The sequence below is a fragment of the Hippocampus zosterae genome, chromosome 15 (assembly GCF_025434085.1).
Source record: "Hippocampus zosterae strain Florida chromosome 15, ASM2543408v3, whole genome shotgun sequence".
Taxonomy (NCBI): Eukaryota; Metazoa; Chordata; class Actinopteri; order Syngnathiformes; family Syngnathidae; genus Hippocampus; species Hippocampus zosterae.
The window spans coordinates 12082650-12106113 of record NC_067465.1 but is presented as its reverse complement, the minus strand read 5'-3'; the positions used below and the strand labels follow the sequence as shown (position 1 = coordinate 12106113).

Sequence of the window (23464 nt, the reverse complement as noted above, 5' to 3'; positions counted from 1 at the left end):
TGGAGAGGAAAACACTTAACGTACATAAAATCCCAAATATTGGGGCAATCATTTTTATACTTTCAGAAGTTGAATTGGGCGTATGAATTTTGGTGATGGTTAATCACGGTTTTCATTGAGTGGTGTGAAGCCGTTTTAAAATGTCCCCTTGGGGCACATCGCTTTATTGGGGGAGGATCAATAAATTGCAAATCATGGATGCAACGTGCAAAGATATAGGTTTGCTTCACGAGACTCTATCACTTGCATTAATAAACACGTATTTCCAACTTGCGGACAAATGTCACTGTATGCAGCGTTTTTTTATTTCCGGTGCCATCATAGCACCATGTTGCATGCGTTTTTTTAAAGCTCTTAGGGACAAGAGACACTATTTACCCACCCAGCTTTTCAATGAAATTTCTGCAGCCAGTCATCCGCGGTTATAAAAAGAAACAGCGCGCGAGAAAGAAAGCAAGAGAGAGGAGCTGCAGCACGTTGCGATTTGCCAATCGGAAGAAGCGAGCGCTACAGGTGGGCAGCATTTTCGTCTTATTCCATTGCTGCATTTACCAGCGTTCAGTTGAAACCACTTGGAAAGAAAGAGCGAGGCCAGCTCGTCCATTCCAGTGCATGCTGCCGACTGCGCTTGTACGCACGGCGCAGGGAGAAGTTGCCTTCGGTTGTTCACTTGCAGACACCGTGGAAACATGAACTCCTCGTCAGCGGGTGCGGGCAACTACCGCCGGACGTCTATCAAGGGGGAAAAGGTAATGTGTCACTCATGTTTACTGACTCCAGCGATGTGTATTGTTGCTCCTGTGACATGTTTTCCTTCTGTGTTAACGGAAACAGACGTTGTTTCCTGGTCATTTCTCCTGTTCCCCGTCTGTAACTTTTTTCTAAATGCTGCTTTGTCTCGCATTTTCACGATACAAGTTCTCTGTTGTACTCGCCTGATAGTTGCTGTCACACATTATGACAGAAAGCATAAGATGAGAAATGCAGCTCAGAGGCTGAAATGAGTAAGTTGGTGGTTCGGACGCCTGCCTCGCAGTCAAAAATTCTGGGTTTCACTCTTGTGTATATCGCTGCCTGTTCTGCTCGTATTTTGATGTGTTTTGTACGGGTCGGCTGCAGGCGTCCTCCCTCACGCCGTAGAACACAGGTGTCAAAGTCAAGGCCGGAGGGCCAGATGTGGCCCGCCACATCATTTTATGGGGCCCGTGAAAGCAAATCAAGCATGGCAACATCCATGATGCTTGCTAAAATATGGACCAACATTTCAAATTTTCATATGTAATAATTAAGAGAGACGTTGGAAGCATTTTCTTGTTGCCAAACACCTCATTAGAGTAACTTAAACAATAGTTGAATAAACTGTTATTCTTGACTTCTTTATATGATTTCAGTCATAATGGCCCTCCAAGGGAAATGCTAACTAAAACGTGGCCCGCGATGAAAATGGGGTTGACACCCCTGCCCTAAAACATGCATGTGAGGAATTGGAATGTAAATCGGGTCTGTCAAATTGAAGACCTATCAAATAATTTTGTTGCCCATTAAAGCAATTAGAATTTGTCTACTCTGTTTCTTGATAAATAGTTTTGGTGTAGTTTGGGGGAAAAAAATCCGCTCAAGACTGTCTGACCCCCCCCCCCCCACCCCCCCCCCCCCCCAGCCCCCATATGACTTCTGAACAAATTAAGAATTGAATACTGAGATGTTTTTTGCTTGACTTTAAGTGTCAAATTCTATTTTTGGAAAATGTAGTCAATAGGCAGCGCAGATCTGAGTTTTACGTTTCCAACCCAGGCTCCGAACTCCATGTGGACTTTGCGTACTCTCTCCATGCTTCTGTGAATTTTTACTGGGTACTCCATACTTTCTTCCAAATTTCCAAAACATACCTCTTTGATTTATTGACCTGTGGTGGGAAAGCTTGTTTGTGTATACTGTATATGCCCTGCAGTTGGCTGGCAACCAGTCCAGGGTGTACACCAAGTGTGTTTACATAACATGAGGTGATTATATATTTTGATGATTTTCACAGCTGTTTCAGCCCTCTGAAGGAAAAACGTGATCCACAATTGATTGTTGAAATTGTCCAGGCGTAAATGGTTGTTTTTCTATGTTGCCGGTCCAGGATGTACATTGCTTCTCACCCGTAGCTCACCCGCATATCCATATTTAAAATGGAAAACTGGGTGAGGTCAAATGCCAATTAAAGAAAAAAAAATATTCAAAATGTATCTGCGTCGTCAACATCACACTGGAACACTTATTGGCATTGGGCTAGAAAGCTGTCATTTTGAGCTTTGTCATTATTGATCAAGGGTGCATCTGCTAGATGGTGTAATGCCCACAAAAAATGAACAGATTTCTTGCCCTCAGTGGAAAAACACAAGCTATATTCTTTCCTTTCCGTCACGGCCGAGCAGTAGCACTCCCACAATGCCGCTTCCAAGAAACTTGCTTGAGAAATCCAACTTGGACAGACATGTCAATTGTTGGGTTCAGTAAAAGGAGAAAAGAAAATGTGTCAGCGCGTGAAACTCTTCCCTTTGTTGAAGCCGAGGAAGTTAAATCATCACAAGCCCGTCTTCCTCCTGAGGGCACGTTTGCCCACAAATTGCTGTGAGTTCATGCCTCACAGTTTTCCTGAGTTTATACACACATTTGAAGAAAGAATATCTGTCATTTTCTATACCGTCGTTTTTATCCTGAGTAGTATGAGCTGGCAACAATTCCAGCCGACTTCGGGCAAAAGGTGGACTTTACCCCGCACTGGTTGCTAGCCAAATCACAGGGAAATGTGTGAATTATGCTTTATTTATTTGTTTTTTTTTGGGGGGGGGTGTTCAAACAACTTAAAACACTTTTCAGGTGCCTCAACAGCATGTCAGTGACATACTTTTATCAGGGTACCCCAGGGGAAAGACAAAAGCTGTCAAGACAAGTATTTCAAATTGTGAAGGCAGCATCTGAAATAATATACTGGCATAACACTTTTAGGCTACAAAAAGTCAATTTTCAATAAAATCTCTAATGTTGATATTTTACACCTTCCCTTATGTTATAGTAAAGTATGTCCCATTCGCTTTGGATGTGCCACTGTGGAGAGGATGTCTTGGACCATTGATGACACACCTGCCTTTTGACAGATTGCTCAGATGCACTCACGCGTTGTGTTAGTTTGCCCTCTGCTGGAGGCTTAAAAACAAAGCGATTAGTCATATGTGACACCACTACCACCATGTTGGGCTCCTGGCGTTTCAAACTTGGCCATATTCATTTTTAGTCAACTCTACAGCATAATAAAATAAGGAATTGGAGCTGAAAGCCCTTGTCCGTTTCAGAGAACACACACAAAAAAAAGATATTTGGAATGTTATAAGCTGTTGCTGCTGCCTCTGCTGTGGAAAGATTCCCCCAAGTCCTTTTCCCCTATCATGGTATATATGTGCACCTTTTTCAAAAGTAGACTAGTTGTGGGAGGCTCAAGCTTATGCTCATTCCCTTGTAGCCTGTGCCTAGAAAGTCGAGCCGAAAACCACCAAGAGGCATTTCCATCAAATGTACCATTTTTTTATGTTCTTGAAACGTAATGAAGAGATTGGTAATCACTATTTTCCAACCTTTTTATTATATTTCCTCCTCAGTTCCATTACAATGTCTCAAATTCAATTCATTGGCCAGTGGCTCATCCCTCTGCAAAATGACATGGGTATTATGTAGTTCTTCATTCTGCATCCATCCTACATTCTGACTGTCAACACCTGAGACAGTGAGAACTCATTGCCTTTGATTGACCTCATCTCGGATGTATTAATTTGGCCAAAAACTTTCATGTTGGGTTCCTTGAAGACTCAGTGGTCCAGGTGGGACGGTGAATGCAAATGCTTATTCATTCATTGTAATTGACTGACAACCACTCCAGGGTGTACACCATCACTCACCTAAAGTGAGCCAGCACAGGCTTTAGCTCACTTGCTTTAGAAACCGGGAAAGAATGGATGGATGTTGATGTCCATCACTGTACTGCGTTGAATTGAGATGTTCCTAATATTTTGATCTCATAGACCTTGATGGAACAGTAATGATCAGACATGTCAGTATGTGTTGGTAAACAGAAGCGCTTGCTGTTAGCATGCTAATCTGCAATGTGCTAACACTGTTGTTTTGCTTATTTTTTTGCTTTCATTTGGCCTTGCGATGCAAATTAGCTAGAATTGTGTGCACTGAATTGTGATGCCCCAATGTGGCAAAGTTCAGAAGGAATCGCTCACATGCACATTTTCAGAAATGCGCAGAAAACAAAATGGTCACCTAATTTATACTTGATGTGCAGACAAGCAAACTGATTAGCACATTCACCTCACAGTGCAGAGGTGCAGGGTTCGATTCCGGCTACGGCCTTCATGTGTGGAGTTTGCATGTTCGCCCCGTACCTGTGGGTTTTCTCCGGGTACTCCGGTTTCCTCCCACAAAGCAAAAACATGTGTCATGATTTGGTTTAGGGACCAACAGGTGGCACTGTAGGGCTCCCCCGGCAGCTGCACACCTGTTGGTCATTTGGTAACACTCCGTGTCGGGTCATTGTTGCTTCTCGCTACTGTCATGTGTGTTGCTGTTTGCGCTTGTTTTCTGTCATGTTTACTTAATTGTTATGTTTTAGATTTAATCATGGTTTTTGTTTGATACTTTGGACTTTGTGTGTTTTGGATTTAGTTTTCTTTGTTTTAAATACAATTCTTCAAATACACCCCGCTCCTCCCTCCTGCCTGTTTTTTGGGGTCCACCACCACCTTGCTACGTGACAACATGCATGGCAGGTTAATGGAACGTTCTAAATTGTCCTAAATGTGATTGTGACCACGAATGGTTGTTCATTGATTCCTGCCCTGCCATTGGCTGGCAACCAGTTCAGGGTGTACCCTGCCAATTGCCGGAAGACAGCTGGGATAGACTACAGCATGCCCGCGACCCTTGTGAGGATAAGCGGATTAGAAAATGGATAGATGGATGCATTCACGCACTCCAGCGGCCCAACTATTTGTACAACTCTTTCTGCCATTAAAAGGGCACTTTTCCACATTACATCCACTTTGAGGTCTCTAAAAAGTCAAAGTGAACAGACAAACTTTCGCTGACACAATTTGTATGCAGCAAGGAGGATGGAAGAAAAGTCTTTCAAATACATTCTGTATTCATGTAGTGAACTGTGTGTTTTTCACCATCCAGCCATTGAATTGCCTGCTTAAAATGTTTGTATTGCTGCTCGCCGCTGTCATTAGCGCCTGCAAAATGACTTTCAATTTCCTGATATGTGCACACATGCTCCCCCCCACACACACGCGCTATATACAATACACAGCTTGATAGCATCTGTTTATTCTAGCCAATGACCATACTTGGAGTGATAATGCTGTGGCACACAATAGCACATTGTTCACTGAAATGAAATTCGGAGACAAGCGAGGTGAGCCCGCTGGGAAGGGACCACCACACGACTGGAGATCGGTCATTTGTCTGCGCTAACTGCCAAGCTTGAAGGCTGGCCTCTCTGGAGGGTATCGATGAGAAGCGTGTTTCCATACCTCCAGGCCAAACGGCGAGCACCTCCATACTTGCAATGGTTATGCGGGCGTGTTGCCGAGCTCCCCCGGGTACTGCAGCTTTCGTCTGGTGCTGCCACCTGTGACAGATTACCTGAAAGAGCCCGGCCTGTGCTTAACACACCGACAGATAAAGACCCATATCTCATTACTGCACATATCACCGCTTAGCATTGCTACCACAGCCCTTTTCTCGTTCATCCTGGTGTGGATTGGCCACGCTCGCCCCACCTTGATCTCAAAGCGGAGCTGCTTCAGTGGGCTGAGGAGCATACCAAGTGCAGCCCTTTGGTCTCCTCAGGGGAGGTACGCTAGTGGAGAATGCTGTGGGGCCATTGGGCCATTTCGACAGGGGGGTGCATTGCGGTCTGAAGGACGAGCTCAGAGCCGCAAGAAGGACGCATAAAGGTTTAGTGGCATCAAGGGGGACAGAAAAAGGAATTTCTACAGTGGAACTGATGCACACGTGGGCGAAACTCATCTCACGATGCGCACGTATTTATTAATCTCCTGCATTTTCTCCAATTCGGATGTTTCATCTCCCCCTAAAAATCATTGCTTTTTTTTTTTTTAAGTTCAGCATGATTTGTCTACAGAGCAGGACCTAAAATCTAAAATGAAATGGTTACTCTTCTGTATTTTGTCATTTCATTATTTTTGTTCAAAGAAGTATATTTTCCTGGGTCTCTTGTGCAATATTTAATTTTGAGAGAAGGACGGTACTGGTGTCATTTTATTACACAGCCCCATTAAATACTTTCTGCTAATTGGCATCGGTCTATGACTCGACAAGTCTATGTAACTTCCTTATGTCGTTGTAATTGATTCTCATCAACTCCTGTCATTTTCAAACAAAATTAGGTCTGACTGTAACTCATTTCTGGCAGACATGTTTGTGTTGAATGATTCAACTAAAATACAGCTGTTTATGTCCCATGGCTTCATGGTTGTGTGACTTCCAGATGAGTGTTGTTGAGGCTGTTTGAGCCTTTCTATTTGAAGTTTTTCTGCTGTTGTGGCACCTATATGCAATTACAAATCCCTTCTTAGGGAGCCATCAGTTTGCAAATGTTTCATTATTGCTGCAGGGCTCTGTCCCATGCCCCCTTGAGTAATGTAAAAAGAAATGATAAGCATTAGCAAAAACCACGAACGCCAGTACTATACCATTCATTGAAATTGTTGAATATTTTATCAACACTGTTGGTTCAATCCAAAACTTCATATAACATCTGCGACGCTAACTATTTGATGTTCTGTTTTGTCATGAAATATTCAAATTTGGACAGCAATCTTCACTCTAGTTTTAGCACAGCACCCCATGGGAGCTCTCCTGGCTGGTCCACTAATATCCAGGTCTGGAGGCAGCACTGCATACACTTATACCCCCCGACTGCCAACGCATCGGCAACATTATAGAGTAATCAAATATGTTAATAGAACACCAATACAAATATGTACATCCAACAAAACTTAATATGCTGTTGCTCACCTTTTTGGTTTTAGATGTTTCTGCATGATCGTGCCTTTTCCTGACGGTGTCATGAATTGTAAATGGCTCTTGAGCTTGATCAGAAACCCAACTATTTGTACAACAAGCTAATAAGAAATTGTTTCCATAATATGTTCATTCACCTCATTCCTGCATGTCATTATTTCATCTCGACAGCAGTTTTTTCCCCCCAAAATCAAAGAAAGTGACAAAGGGAGGAAATGATAATATGACTGAGCAGAGTATCAGTGCACGGGAAAGTAAATACAATAAGCGGTGAACACAATTCAAGCCTGTGCATCATTAATTTCTCATCAGGCTGCAAAAGCATACATGGCAATGGTGGCCTTTTGTACTCATTACACTCAGGGCGACTTACTATATGTCAGGGTGGTAAATGTGACAAAAATGTAGCGTCAGCGGGGTTTGTTCAAGGCACCATGGGGAAATGTCATGGCACAAAATCAGCTTGTTAATTGTACTGGCTGTGGCTAGAAGCACTAGGTCTGGTTTGAACTCGAAGGATGCTATTATTCCGCTCTTCAGTTGCTGTAGAGAGCAATTACTCTTTGTGATTGTACCTTATCTTCCGTGGCGCACATGCAAAGATGAACTTTATTTTGCCTTTGGCGGCGCGGAATGACTTAAAGAGCCCTCACAATAGGGCAAACATTGGCGATTATTTTGTAGTTCTAGACTTAAAATTTGATGACGGCAATAAAAATACCCCCATAAAATGACTCGCAAATGTCATTGGGCGTCTTTTCTCATGTGTTTTAGCAGATTTTGACACATCTACTCATACTTCACAAACTCCAGATGTTGGATGACAGTGCGAGAATGACACAAGTTGATTGCTCTGCTTGCTTGAAATGAAACGCAAAGTAACAATCATTTCAATGATTCACACTTGGGAGATGAAATGTTTTGGCTGGAGTTTGGAAGGAAAAATTTATATATTGATATTCATCTGTGTCTTAATTATGGTGAGAAATCATTGCCAGGAATCACATTTTCAGTTCACATAGATGCATATCATTTGTTATCAATGCCATTAAGGGCAATTTGAGCAAATTCATTGGTTCAGAACTGTGTACCAAAGTGAGAGCCCTTCCCATTAATCGATACTCAGGAAGTAGATCTCAGTTTCCAAAAAGTTGGTGAGCCGTGGTATAAAGCTGTGTCGGCTACTTACCTGAATGATTGGCATGAAACGCAACTGGGACTGGGCTTTGTGAACAAAATCCCCATTGATGCATCTTTCAGTTCTCCGAGAAGAGTGATCCAGGGCTCAATTCCTTCTTTTCTCATCACTCCCCACCAGCTCTCAATTCTCTGGTTTGCAGTACTTGCCCCTAGAGTATAACTTCTTTCCGGAGCTTGGTCATCAACGTCATTTCTCCTTAAAATTCACTGTCTCTCAAATTCGTTGTCTGTACCCATGTCAGTTCGTATTCATCTGGGGAAGCCGCCACAGGGTTCCAGTCCTTCCACAAAGTATCCCTCAATAACTTTGGGGTCAGTTATGGTGACAACCGCCCACAGCCAAGCGTCATGATGTGGGAACCGGTTAATGAGGCCGGTAATGCATATCCCATATGGCTTAATTTTGTCGTATGAATCGATGACGTTTGGGCCGTCGGCAAAATGTTGCCGCCTTCTTAGCCATCGGGTCTGGAAAACCTGGGAACTGACGGGGTCCAATAGAGCGAAGGGGATTCTGACATCTTCTTTTAGGATTCAAATATTATGTTGTTTACATTTTGTATACATCCGCCAGTCACCATGATCCTTCCCAGATTCTTGCAGTTGCTGAACAAATAAATCGATCCTGGCATCCAAGTCATACCTCCGTTGATAAAGCAAGCTGGCTCTCAATGGGTCTATTCAAATGTCTCTCTGTGATAATGATTCTTTGCGATGCCAGGCTTCTCATGATATTTAGCCCCTTGTCTTCATAACTTTTGTATTTCATTTATTGTTTTGTAATGCCGTTTGTATTTATATGATTCATATCTGTGTTTGTGACCAGTTCTCATGGCTTTCTAACAGGTGCAGCAGTTGTGAAGGCTCTATATAAAGCTGTGTTGTATTGTACTTCCTTGAGCATAGCTCCATCTAGTGGGTGCAAAACGCAACCACAGCCACTATTGTGGCTCCTATTCTATGCACCTTATAATGCGGTGCGCCCTATAAATGAAAACAGTTTTAAAATTGGCCATTCATTGAAGGCACGCCTTACAATCCCAAGTGTAGAAAATACGGTACTTCACGCACACGAACAAGTACTTTTGTGTGCACTTCTATTTTGTGCACACGATATAATAGTCCATGCGCACAAAATAGTTGCTCGTGCCCACAAAGTAGTTCCTCATGCGTACATAATAGTTACAGTGTGTGTAAAAATTAGTTTTGTGTTATTGTGTTTGTGTGTTTGATATGTCATGTTTGGAGCTCCGTATTTGGACTATAAATCTCCATGTGTTCTATAATTAAGTTACTATCCAACTGAAAAAAAGTCTTCATGAGAGAGTGTGGGCAAAGCAAGGGGGTTAGGGTACAAGGCAGGGTGCAATCAAGCGCAAGGAAAAAGAGAGGCGTCAGAAGCACCTTTAGCAAGGAGAGGGACCCCCCCACACTGCTGCATCTTTTCTGTAACGCCCCCTCGTGCTCTTGCAAAGATTCCGTTCGCACACTCGCTGTGATAGATTTACCCAGCAAAGACAGAGGGAGGCGCCTGCCCCTTTGGGTTCTCCGGGTCACCTCCTCCCTCACTGGAGGTGTGGAAGAAGTGAAAGTAAGCGTCTAAGACATAAGTTCTCAACGCTCAAGTGTTACAGACCATGTCTGTGTTCATCGCCACCCAGCCGAAGATGGACACCAGCGCCGGCTCCAGATGGGTAAGGCCCACTTTAGAATGCAGCGCATGAATTTTGGGGTGGGGGGAAGGAGTGGCGCTGGTAGGGGGGTGATGTTGTGGGCGGAATGTCTGCTGTCTGTGCAAAGCAAGCAAACGGGCAGGAAGGAAGGGAGTGGCGCCCACCGATTATGTCTTGCGGACCAATATTTTCCTCTTACGTTGCCTTTCTAGCACCTCCAATGAATGACTTCAATCTTGTGTCACATTCGATGCACAGAATCACTTTTGTTTTAATGTCGCCCGCTAGTCCACTAGACTCCAATTTACGACTTCTTTGGGGGAAAAACGGAAAAAGTTTTGAGTTATTGTGTGATGTCACCAGTTGTATTATTGATGTGGCATGCTCTGTTTTTGGATTGTGATAGACTGCAAGGAGTTGGCATTAAGCATCTTGTTGTGTTTTCTGTTGAATTATGAATACAATTCAGGCTGATGTTTTTTGTAAACCTGTTATTGTAGCGGGCGGCCCGGTAGTCCAGTGGTTAGCACGTCGGCTTCACAGTGCGGAGGTACTGGGTTCGATTCCAGCTCCGGCCTCCCTGTGTGGAGTTTGCATGTTCTCCCCGGGCCTGCGTGGGTTTTCTCCGGGTACTCCGGTTTCCTCCCACATTCCAAAAACATGCTTGGCAGGCTGATTGAACACTCCAAATTGTCCCTAGGTGTGAGTGTGAGTGCGAATGGTTGTTTGTTTCTGTGTGCCCTGCGATTGGCTGGCAACCGATTCAGGGTGTCCCCCGCCTACTGCCCGGAGACGGCTGGGATGGGCTCCAGCACCCCCCGCGACCCTAGTGAGGATCAAGCGGTACGGAAGATGAATGAATGAATGAATGTTATTGTAGCCCTCGACATAAAGAAAGCAAACAAAAATTGTTAAATTTTATCTTACAAACAAAAATTGTAAGAAAACTCCTAATTGCCTTATTTTTGGCCATTTTTACTTATCAGATTAAAATTTGTTTTACGTTAGTGTTACAAAATAAAGCAGGTCACATAAAGTGACAGGGTTTGACATTTGGGCCACTATGGAGCTAATTTTTTTTTTTAATCGAATTTTGAACATGTCTTAACGACAAGAAAAAATGTTTGTGACCATTTCAAACCGTTTGCGAATGTCTTTGCAATCTTCAATAAACCCTGACAAGAAAATCAATTGCAAACATTCGCCGCTCAGTGAGATATGGGTTCAGGTGTATTCAAAAAAAACATTCGTGTTTAATGAATTATTGCTCACGAAGCTTTTTGAAACCGATTCAGATGCCGGTTTGGTCTTTGTTTCCCAACGCAAAACAAAATGTTTGGTAGAGTTTTATTTCGATGAAACAAAGGATAATCGGTCTAGTCTCCTGAACCACTCCACAAATCAGGGAATAGTTATTCAAAATTTGAAATGAATCGGTAGCTCTAAACGATTAACTCTGATTAAAATAGCGGCCGATGATTTTGTTCATCGATTAATTTGGACACCGCTATCTACCTGCGGCTTGTGGAACCTCGGGGGAGAATCACTCATCATGAAGTTAACTTTCCACTCGCTGTCGTGTCAGCCATGCCATTTATGATTATCTTCATCAGAGAAGAGGAGTAAATATGACTTTATATGACTGTCCGCTCGATGGCAGCTCAAAGATGATTTAGAACGCGTTCAGTCCAGGCAATGGCGGATGCATTCACAAGTGTACGCGCGCACACAAACCACCTACACACACGCGCACACATGCGCACAAACACACAATGAGGCAACAGGATGATAAGCCATCAATAAGGAACCATGTTGATGCGGTTGACTTAGCATCCCATTAGTGCCCAACTAATGTCACACAGCAAATGGTTGAATATGTAATTACAGCCATAACTAAATTCAATCCATTTTCTTATCGAGCTGGGTGATGTTAGGAGGAAATGAGATTTGACGGCACCTTCTCGAAACGTTTGATTGACTGATCCACCCAATTAATTTGTGTCACTTGGTGTGTGTAAAAGCAAGCTCATGGGAACAACTAAAGTACAAGTCTCAAACTCAAGGCCCGGGGGCAAGATCTGGCCCGCCACATCATTTTATGTGGCCCGCCAAAGCAAATCAAACATGTCAACTTCCACAATGATTGCTAAAATCTCTACCAAATTTTAAACTTTCTCCTATTTAATAAAGGCATATTGTAAGCATTGTCTTGTGACCAAACCCTTCATTACAGTAACTTAAACAGTAGTTGAATAAATCGTTATTGACTTTTTATGTGGTTTATCATAATGGCCCTGAAATGGGAACTAAAAGGTCCCCCACGACAAAAATGAGTTTGACACCCCTGACTTAGAGCATTTGTAAACAAACACGATTATGTGCTTGTTCTCTATGCTGCGTGATATTAATGTTTGCTTTTAGCGTGACGTCACTTAACCGGATTTTTTTCTAGCTGCACAATAACGATGCATTATTTGAAAGAAATTGGCTAGAAATGTGATAATGGTGTCCTTGAAGAGAGAGTTTACTTGCTGGCTGCTAAAAAAGTTTTCCAACAGAACTTTTTGGCATTATTCTGTGTCATTCATCGTCGAGGGAAGTGATTTCCCCCTGGTTCTAGTGTACAAGTGCTTCTAGTGTACAACAACATCTGTGCATCTTCGGTAAACAAAATCTTCTCACCACTCGGGTGCAGTCGTGCCAAAATGAAAGTAAATCAGGTTGCCGCAGCGTGTCGGAGAAAGCTTTACTTTGAAACATTAAAGTTCCTAGAGTGGGTGTATATCATTTCTCCTGTCTCCTCTTGAAATAATTTGGTTTAAAGCATGAACTTATTGTACAAATTATCTGAACTGTTTTAGTTTCATCATGAATCTCAGACTGTGGGCTCTATTTTCACCGACAGGAGCCTCATTGCTGGGGGATAGTGAGGAGGGCAACATAAGTAGTTAAGTTGCCAGCATCTCATTCTGTAGTCATTGAGGAAACCCGCTTCCATTGTCTGTTGCCACACTGGCAAAAAGAATAAGAATAATGAGAATTTGAAAACCTTTGTCTCACAATGGAAAAATTCCCAAAGCAGAGACAATGCTCTGGCCACACAGTGGTCGCCGTTTCCTTTACTCCACAGAAATGTCTCCACGAACGATATGAGTGTATCATATTTGAAGGAGCCACTTTAATTGCCGACAAATGCAATTGTCTCTATCCACACCCACAGTGGCGCAAACGGCCCTGTTTTTAAATGTGCCGGCTTGCTTACGTTCTTACCCCCTCCTGACTTAACCCTCCTTTTGTGCAGGGTTACAACATGCCTCACACCAGATTTTCACCGGTCAGCCTGAAGTCTTTGACCTTGTAAAGGTGGGGGAAAAAAAATCAGACTGTAAGCCAAGGTCCTATAGTTCATTATTTCCCAGCCAGACAGCTATAGTGGGCGTCCAGTGAGAGTCGTTAGAGCAGCGAGGCAGTTGATAATAGCGACTGTACAAATTGAACGGCTGCGCCATCCTATGTCTGGGAAGCTTCGATGGATATCCGGAGGACCGGATCCACAGTATTTCCCGAGAGCATCCCGACCCACAAAAGCATTTATGTAGTGGAGCAACAAATGATGACGGGGACCCGCATGAACCTTTTGTGGGAGAATAATCCGGTCTCCTAAATTCATCTGCTGGAATCCATTACACAAGGAAATGAAATGTCCTGCTTTGGAAAGAGTGTTCAAACCTTTTCAATCAGTATTACTTGACAGATGAATCGTAGCGATGCAAGTCCAGCTCTGAATTACATGGGCTCATTGACTGAGTCGAGGCACATCATAATATGAAGTTTATGATGCTATGCTGGCACAGTAGAAAAGTCACAATTATAGGACACGTTTGTCTGAAAAATACTTCAGCGGCTTGCTAGTTCATGGTGCGCTATATGTAAGATAGGACAAGAAAACATTTATTTGCCTCACAATGGAGAAATTCCCAATTTACAGCAGCAAAATTATGAAAGGGAGAAGTAGAAGAACAAAAAGTATATAAATAAACATATTTTTATTATATACATATATATTAAAAATGGGTGAATGGGGGTGAGTCCAGGTTTTCAGGTCTCCAGAGTGTCCAAGGGAAGAGCCCAGGACAGAGCTGGCCCTCCTGACCAGTCGGTCCAGTATGTCTCTGTCCCGGGCTGAGTGGGGCAGTCGTAAACCGAGGACCACTGTACTGAGCTGTTCTCATTTATAATTGGACCGCTTAAGAAAAATGCACATCTCTAAACTTCTTTCATATATATTTAACGAATTGACAACAAATGTTTTTTTTTATACCCCATGGCTGTTTGTGATGAAACTGCAACAAAGCACTCCAGCTTTTTCCTCTCGTTTCTTACGCTTGTGTGACAATTCCTTACGACTGTAACTTTCCACTTGCCAATGCCGCCTTGTCTCTGCCTCTCGAATCCACCCTAAGCTTGCACGGAGCACTAAAGACGCTGCAGTCATGTTTTAAAGGAGGCAGACTCTCTCAACTCAACTCATCATGTATACTAAACTAGTTCCATGTGCATTTTTTGAATGCGACAGTGGTTGACCAAACTAAAAAAAAATAATAAATCCACTTTTCATTCCTACTGATGCAGGCAGGCACCTTGACTATACTTTGTAAAATATAGAAAGAGCCTTATCCTACTAAATGGGGAAATTTGGAAAAGCGGGATCCAACATGCTCCCGAGACACATAATGGTATGCCTCCCAGCTTTGAAATTGTCCTTCTGTGAAAATGACCCATTTTCCCCCCCAAATACAGAGAGATAGCCTGAACATGTGCTTGGTAGAACGACAGATTTGAAGTCATAATCCTTTTTGGGATCGGAACTGTTCTGCGAGCCGTAAAATCATTTGCAATGGAGTGTGTGAGATACATTCACTCGTTGACTCCAAATGCCCTCAGCCGTGAGACGCAAGATGGGAAAGTGCAGATGTTCAGGGAGGAGGCGATCGGCTCCATCAACGTGAGATCCAGTTAGTGCCGACAATGCATTTCTCACGCTTTCTAGCAGTCTTACGAATGAAAATCTTGCTACATGGGAGGAGGGAAGAACAAGGAGAAATTGAAATCGATCTCCATAAGATTCATCTTTGGAAACTGAAGAATATGTACTCTAACTCGAAAGAAAACACGTTTTTCCACAGTTTACGTCAAAAAAGGGGGGGGGGGTGATGTTTCAGGGACAGCGGTTATGACAGTGGAAGGCTTATTATGTCATCAGGTTACAGGGTGAATGAAAGTGTTAATATCCCGTTGGGCTGATATTCTTTTTTGATACCTTTTATAATATATTCTGAATTGTTGAAGTAGAAATGCGGTCCAAGGTTGAGGTTGAGCACCTTATTCCGAGTAACTGTCCGCAATTGTATGTTTGTGATGATGAGGTGGCCGCTGTTTAGTGCACAGCTGGCATTTTAGTCACAATAACATCTGGACTGCATTTCCACTGTATGCAAATGCCCCATACATACACAAAACAACAAGGCGTGTGTGTGCGGGGGGGGGGGGGGGGCGGGGGGGGGGGGGCTCTTGGTATTCCTTCCAGTCACAAAATTGAATATATTGGATTAGAAACGGTGAAAGACGTTTCAATATGATTTAGTGCAATCGCAAGAAGCCCCTTTCCAAATGCGTCGTGACGGTGTCGATTTGAATTCAGCACTGTTATCATTGAAAATACGTCGCTTTGCTCACATTTTGATCGGCGTTGTACATTCCAGCGTGTCCTAAATCAAAAGTGCCACAGAGAGGCACTCAAGCTCCGTTCTGGGACCGTACCACCAAAGAGTTGGTGGACAATTCCACCACCGAAACAATACGCGCCCTATTTAACAAAAATACAGTCGGCGAATCTTTTCAACGAATGTGATTTGAGGATAACGTCTGTGCGTAAAGAGAAACTCTAGGCGACTGTTGCTTCATTGCAGACCACTTTGGCATGTAGCGCGCGCGTGTGTTTGTGGCAGCGTGCGTGTGCAGCAGCCCCCCCCCCCGCCCCTCACCCCCACCACCCCTCACCACCAAACCGTGCGTCCTTCACTGGCTCCATGCGCGAGGACGACATCGTCGCGGACCCCTCATTATTATGAGCGCGCGCGTTGTGCAACGACGAAATCGTTAATGTGACGGCAAAGCGCACCTCCCCCCCACCCCCCGTCTTTTGCTTTGCCCCATCATCAGCCGCCGCTGGTGACATCGCGGACGCGGCGGGAGAGGAGGGGAGACAACCAACGTGGTTTGCATACAGAGGAGGGACGCGAAGCCCCTCCGACAAATCTGAAGAGAACAGCCGTGGCAATATTACGCACATCCAGCGCCGCGGGGCTGCAGGAATCACGCGTTTTTCACGCTGACAGATCCGAACTCAAGAACCAAGTGTCTGCGCCCCCACCACCTCCTGCCATGGCTTCGTTGTACCAGCGATTCTCCGGCAAGATCAACACCGCCAATTCCTTCCCGCAGCCACCCGAGGCCAGCCGCCTGCTCGGAGCCCAGGTGGCGGACGAGGAGAGCAAGACCCCGCAGCCCCCGCTGGATGCAAGGCTGCACGTCCAGTACCGCAGGAAATGCACGCGGGACGATGAGGATGTAAGATTTGCCTTGCTTTTAAAGTGTGCGTGCGTGAGCTTACTCCAGAATCACGATAAAAGGCTATCGTTCGTGCAACTTTTCATTTTTTTCCACCACTTTTTGAATGGCAGTGTCGTAACGTGCGTTTTGGCTTATCGGCGGTCACGTGTTTGCAGAGATGCATGCTGAGAGTTTTGGGATACTGGGGGCTCATTTTGATGCAACAATGGAACAAATGTGTGCTTAGTGGAAACCTTTTTTTAATGAAAAAGATGTGAGTGTATAAACTGACCCCCCACCACCCCCATGGGGTAAGGTAATTTTAGCATGCGTCTTCATTTTTAGGTGTTAGCACGTCTGACTCACAGCCAAAGGTTCTGGGTTTGAATCTGGTCTGGTTCTGTGAGGAGTCTGATTATTCTCCTCGATGCTTGTGTGCGTTTTCTCCCAAGACTGTCAAATGTCCATATGTGCATGTGATGTGTTTGTCAGGGAAACATGATTAATAATGGCCCTCTTTACGAGACATTTGTGTTTCGTACCAACTTTCGTAGAAAATGTACCCCTATTTTTGTACTATTTCTGGTATAATTATATATATATATATATATATATATAAAGTCTTGGCATGGACTTGCGGATTTTGCGATTCTTCTTGCGCTGTGCAACGATCATTAGTAACATACATAACTTATTAGATATCGACCCATATCGATTCTTAGTAGTCAAGAAGGCTGATCACCGATTATTTGGAGCCGATGCTCATTTACAGTAAAAGGGAAAATATTGGTATAAATAGATAAATAAATACAAACTCCAACTCTTAACTCTGTTCAAAAGTCTTGAAGCATATTATCTTAGACAACAGACGTCCTTGTTTTCAAAATTCTAACAAAAGGTTCAGGGATCTCCCAGGGTCAGGGTTAGGGTAAAAAGGGGTCTTAAAAAGTAGAATTCAAATGTAAAACATCTATAAGTAGCCCCCTTTAGTTTTATACAGGAAATAAAGTTTTCCATAATTTCAAAAGTTCTCCGGAGTTAGCACCATTTCAACTCTAACTAACACGGTTCCCTCAAGTTAACAGGGTTATAAATTGATCTCTTCTCGGCTGTAAGATTTTTTGTTTGTTTGTCCTCAAAATGCCCTAATGCTGCTTCTAATCGGCCCACCTAATAATTGGTCTATTCCAATAATGCATTACTGCAAACTGAAAACTAATTGTACGCCTTTGCGGCCTGAGTCACAGATCCGGCCATAGCGCATGGAGGCGGAAATTCCGCCTCTGCATTCTCGATATCAATCGATCATCAATCATAAATGGATGGATGGATTTTATTTATAAGCGCCTTTCAAGACACCCAAGGACACTTTACAATAACAAAAAACACAAAACAATACGATACGGCTTGAGCAGCGGCAGCCAAAACGCGTCAGCGTTCACTCAACCCGAAAGTCAGAAAGAAACCACAAGGGAGGGAAAGGGGGAGAAAAAAATGATGACATGCAGCCTTATAGAAATCTGAAAATCATTTTATTCTCATTAAAAAAAAAATCCTACCCGCAGTATGTGTGTCATTTATTGAATTGTTCACGTCATAACCACGTTGAAGTCGCTGGCCACTTAGGTTGTTGCGAGACTGAAGTTTGCACAAAGGAATGAAACTTTTAAATGACAATGTGGCATTCCAATTTATGAAGTTTCGCTGGAGCGGAATGCTAAAATCAACCAACGAATTAGAGATGAAAGCAGCATTACAAAAAACTTGAATCCAAATTGTCCCATGTTATCATGGAAGAAGACTTTTTCAATGGAGGAGATCCCTCTTTTCTCTCTTTAGTTCAATTTAATGAGCTAGAAATTCCCAAGTGCTTTATTTCTGTGAAATAGTTTGTTTTAATTTATTTCTATATTGCATTATATTTATTTTTAACCAGACAATGGTTTAAAAAAAAAGAGAGTTTGATTTACCATAATTTCTGAACTAAATGGCGTAGCTAAAAGCCTTTCATTTTCTTAAAAGCTCACATCACGCCATAAAATCCGATGTGCCTTGTGTATGGTCATTACGGTAATATTCCGACCCCAAAATGGCTCCTTGCTCGAGACATGCTGACAATGCAGAATTCAAACTTAAAGCGATCGGTTACGCAGTTGAACGCGGAAATAGAGCAGCGGCAAGAGAATTTAATGTGAACGAGTCAATGTTATAACTTGCTGTTGGTTAAGGGAACTGTGTCGCTGCTTTAAATAAATCAATTTCATGACATCTCATCGTTCTGTTGGCGTTTCCAAGAGTGTAGCTCCATCTAGTGGATGCATTGTAGATTGCGTCTTATAATGCGCTGCGCCCAAAACTCGGGGTGTAATGGAATAATTACATTTCCGTTCAAGTTCCTACCTTGAGGTTTCTTTCCTTGTCCAAAATGTGATGAGTTACTCTCTCTGGCTCACATTAGGAAGACAAGATGGATGAGAACTTGTTGGATAAATGATTTGGAGCTTTAAATGAGAATTCCTCTGAGGTTTTATTTGTTTTGGGAAGTGCCCGCAGGCCCTGACTTAGATGCTGTTGTGGTTAGATTTAATACCCTGAAGTCAAATCACATCCTGAGACTGTTTACTCTTTCTGTTTTGAGGCAACAAAGGGGAACTAAATCTCCCTCGTTTGGTAATATGACAGCTTTGCACAGTTATTATTTGGTGGCATGATTTTATTATTTAGCCACAATGTGCAAACACAGTCACACTGACCTGTTTGTGTTGAGAGATGACTAATTCATTTGTTACAAGCGGCCTGCTAAACTGAGCCAGCAGTGCATGTTTATAAATCTCTGCTTGTGACCTACAAGAAGATGGAATGCACCCTGTAATGGTTGAAAAAGCCTCCCAGTTACAACAGTACATGTACAAGGGAGTGGCCGTATTCAAAAGATCGCCGCTCAGTTACTGCAACCAAATGTCAGTTCGTTAGGTGCACTTGCGAAACAAAAAGCTGTGCACACTGTATGAGTTTTTTCAAGTGTTATTTCTTAAAATTCCGACTTGGGCCTAGGCAAAGTTAAAACGTATGAACCTTTGTCTATTTCTGTATGAGTCTGTAAGCGAGATCTTCAGAATTTCATTAAAGTAGCTAAAAGCCTTTGTGTTTGGTGATGTCCATACGCCACACACACACAGGTTACGAAGCCCTGCTTCCATGAATGAAAACCATGAATGAAAATGTTTTTTTTGTATTCATATGTCCATCTGTGGGCGGAACGGTGTTCGACAGGTTAGCGCATGGACCTCACAGTGCAGTGGTCATAGGTTCCATAGCGGCTCCAGCCTTCCTGTGTGGAGTTTGCATGTTCTCCCCGTGCATGTGTGGGTTTTCTCCGGGTACTCCGATTTCCTCCCACATTCTCAAAACATGCATGGACCGTTAATGGAACACTCTAAATTGTCCCTATGTGTGATTGTGAGTGTGAATGGTCGATTGTCTATGTGTGCTCTGCGATTGGCTGGCAACCGGTTTAGGGTGCACCCCGCCTACTGCCCGGAGAAAGTTGGGATAGGCTGCAGCACACCCAGCGGCCCTTGTGAGGATAAGCGGATCAGAAAATGAAGTGTCTTCTTTTTAGAAGTTGACGCAAACGCCTTACCTCCACCCTTGGTCGTCATGGTAACTAAATCTGTACTCTCTATTGACCGAGCAGTATGATGTACAGCTGCTTACTTGCACAAGAAAGGGCTACCCTCCTCGAGCTTTTTTCTAAGAGTCAAAATTGCTTTAAATCAAAAGGAAAAAGAAACGCATGTCCTTTCAAGTCCGACTTGAAGATATAAATGACACTTGTTTTCTGTGAGCATACTGTTTCCTGTCAACGAAGATCATTGTTGTGGTAGTCTCACTTTGTAGTGCCACCCCTACCTCTTTTGAAACCACTTTTCCCTGCTTCGATTTAAAAAAAATCAAACAAATCTCTTGAGGATTCACCAACAGGTTGCATCAAGGCCACCAAAATGGCTCTTGACTGGATTCATTGGCTGCTTTACTGATTTCATCCGTAAAATGGCTGCCAAGTCGCAGATACTCTGCATTATTGATGCCTGGCAGCGAGCCGTAGCTGGCCGTCAACAGCTCGTACGCTCTTTAGCTTCCTGCAGCGCCGCGTCTGTTTAATGAGGCATGTCATTGCAAAGAAATCCCAACAATTGACCTCAGTGTTTGGTTGTGGTGCGACGTCTTCTTGCAACCTTGAGGTCACCTTTGTCTCCCCCAAACTGAGTAGTGCTAGAGCATGAAATTGCTTGAACCCTCTCAGCGACCCATAAAATTACGAGATTGCATCCTGTGGTTAAAGTTTGCTGTTGTTGTTCTCCTCGCTGTTGTTATTTGTTACATGGAAATGGCGCACCATTGATTTCCATCTCCATACGTTTTAAAACCCGTTTTGGGGTCTTTTGTGTGGCAGCATTGATTAGCTCGGCACTGCGTGTGAGCGACAGTGTTTGGAGGCTGAGTGGCATCACTGAGCCGGGGCTCAGCAGCAGTTCTTTTCACTTTTCACTTCCCTTCACTGCAAACAGAGGCCTGTGTGTGATTGATTATTAGGTGTGTGCAGGGGTGCCCAAGTTCAATGCGGCTCCCGAGCTTTCACACGACAAGCGTCGAAAACACCTCGGCAGTGGCGCTGCCATTCAAACAACGGCGCTAAATACACAGAACGCACCACGTCAGCCTATCATCAATCCCGTTACTTGATTGACATAGAAACCAACCAATAAGATGACTGAATCACTGCTCATACGCAAACAACGGCGCTAAACTAGTTAGTCAGCGAATTACCGCTGATTTTAAGACAGGGTTGCCCAATGTGTCGATCGCAATCGACCAGGAGCCAGCTAACTGGTCCCATGTCGACCGCAAGGGGTGGGAGGAGGAAATGGGTGGGGGAAAAAATATTTGTGTGTTTGTGTCTCTAGCTTTCGTTCCTGCTGTTGCTCATAGTGTCGTGCGTGCATATGTGCCCGAGTGCATGATTGGGCTGGTATCTGTGTGTGTGTGTGTGTGTGCGTGTGTGTGTAAAACTGGAGCAGGGTGACATTTAAATAGCAGGGATGCAGTTGGGGTGTGGTCCTCACTGGCACAAATATTTCATTTATTTTTATACCGCGTTGATAGCATGCAAAGTATGTAAAGGGGAATCTGAGACTGAACACAGACAATTTTTCCCAGAGGAAATTATTGCCACGCATACCCTTTATTAACTGTGTGGGCAACGTTGCCAAGGAGAGAGATGCATCTTTTTGACCGTTTAAATCAGGTCCAAGGTGACTTAATAAAATGTCTAACATTCTTCCGTCAAAGTACAAAAACGATAAAACCCTCACAGTACAATTAACCCCCATTAATCACATTCTTGTTCAAATGAATCGTTTTTGTGGGGTGGACGCATTACACTGACCACCAAGCATGTGATGAAGGCTCCTCAGTGTTGTCAAATGTTCTGACCCATCTAGCAACATTGTGTTCGAGCAACAAACCTTTATGTAGTACACTAAACACATGGACAATATTACTGTTTTGATCTGCCTCCAACTTATTTGGGGTGTTGAAATGTTGACCACCAGATGGCGGCTCGCTTACGTTTAACACTAAATTTGAAAGAAGAGCGCAAATAGAAGTATTCAAGTTCAACATAGTTTCTGTTGAAAATGACCCAATGTAGAAATGCTCTTTAATCCTGCTTTTTACTCCTACAGAAAGCAGTGGATGGAGCTTAATTTTACAACATTCATACATGTACATATTTGTACTTCGTTATTGATATATGATGTGAATAGATTAAATGTGTTAGTTTGGGAAAGATGGGATTTGTTTACATTAATGCAGTTTGTCCAATATTTTGTCAGAGTGTTTTTGCATGTGTTTCTCTTTTAATCGTGTGTTTAAAGTACGATAAATATAAAAACATTTTAAAGGAGGATTTAATCCTGTATTACAGATTTCCCTGCTTGTGGCCGTGGTCGGAACTGTAACCCCCCCACCCCCCACCACACACACACTCTCTCAGCTCTGTTTCTGCAAGTAAAGCGTTCCCATGCCATAATCACACTTTTTTAAAGCAATCTTTTTAGTTTTTCCAGGTTTGGACAATACACTGTACACACTTTTTATAATACCAAACGCTTTGTGAAAGCGAGTCCTCTCTAATCCATAGCTTGTTCCATAATGAGAGACAAACTCTTCAAGATGCATAGTAGCCCTACAGTGTACGGACAAGTATTGCTACGATATCTATTTTAAAGCGCACATTTTGATGTAGTCGTTACACTGGATTATCTTGGGATGTGCAAAATACAAACCTGCAACTATCACTCAAAAGCAGTGACAGCAGAAGCTTATTTCCGTGTCTGAGGGCCCAACTGTCGAGAATGATAGCTTCATCCCTGCAGGCCTCCCTTAAGGCTCCCAATGCTGCCTAATTGTGATTTAAGATACTTTGCAAATGTGACTTGTAATGGAGTGAGGAGGTGCGATATTGTCCCAGGAGGAAGATCGGAGAAAGTGAGATTACACAGCTTTTTATCTGGCAGGAAAACAGTTGGTCCATCTTTCAGGTTATCTTCTCACGACTGGAGGCCGTTGTCTGTCATCTTTTTAATTGAACAGGTTTCAATTTCACGCTTTACTCTCAAATCCTATGCCTACTCAAATGTCTCATCCTGCGAGGACTTTGGACGTTCACAAGGAACAAATCAAGAATTTGTGTCTGAAGGTGACACATTTATATGCATGTTGGCTTCGTACAAGAACAACAACAACAACAAAATAATCAAAACGGTCCGAATGATGCTTGTTGAAAGGGCTCAGCAATGTGTTGATTTCTCCCCCGACTG

The 23464-nt window shown here is 43.3% G+C and overlaps 1 protein-coding gene across 3 annotated transcripts in view; it reads left to right on the top strand.

The window, feature by feature from the left end:
- The first annotated feature begins 454 nt into the window (after positions 1–454).
- dpp6b (dipeptidyl-peptidase 6b) overlaps positions 455–23464 on the top strand; it is an 82118-nt gene continuing 59108 nt past the window's right edge. The window contains exon 1 of one of the 3 annotated variants that reach the window (XM_052088626.1): positions 455–749. In XM_052088626.1, the coding sequence (XP_051944586.1) occupies positions 690–749 (60 nt within the window). In that variant the 5' untranslated portion in view covers positions 455–689. Of the gene's footprint in view, positions 750–9917; positions 9990–16037; positions 16599–23464 lie in introns of those variants that run through there. The other 2 variants (XM_052088628.1, XM_052088625.1) reach the window with 2 other exon arrangements.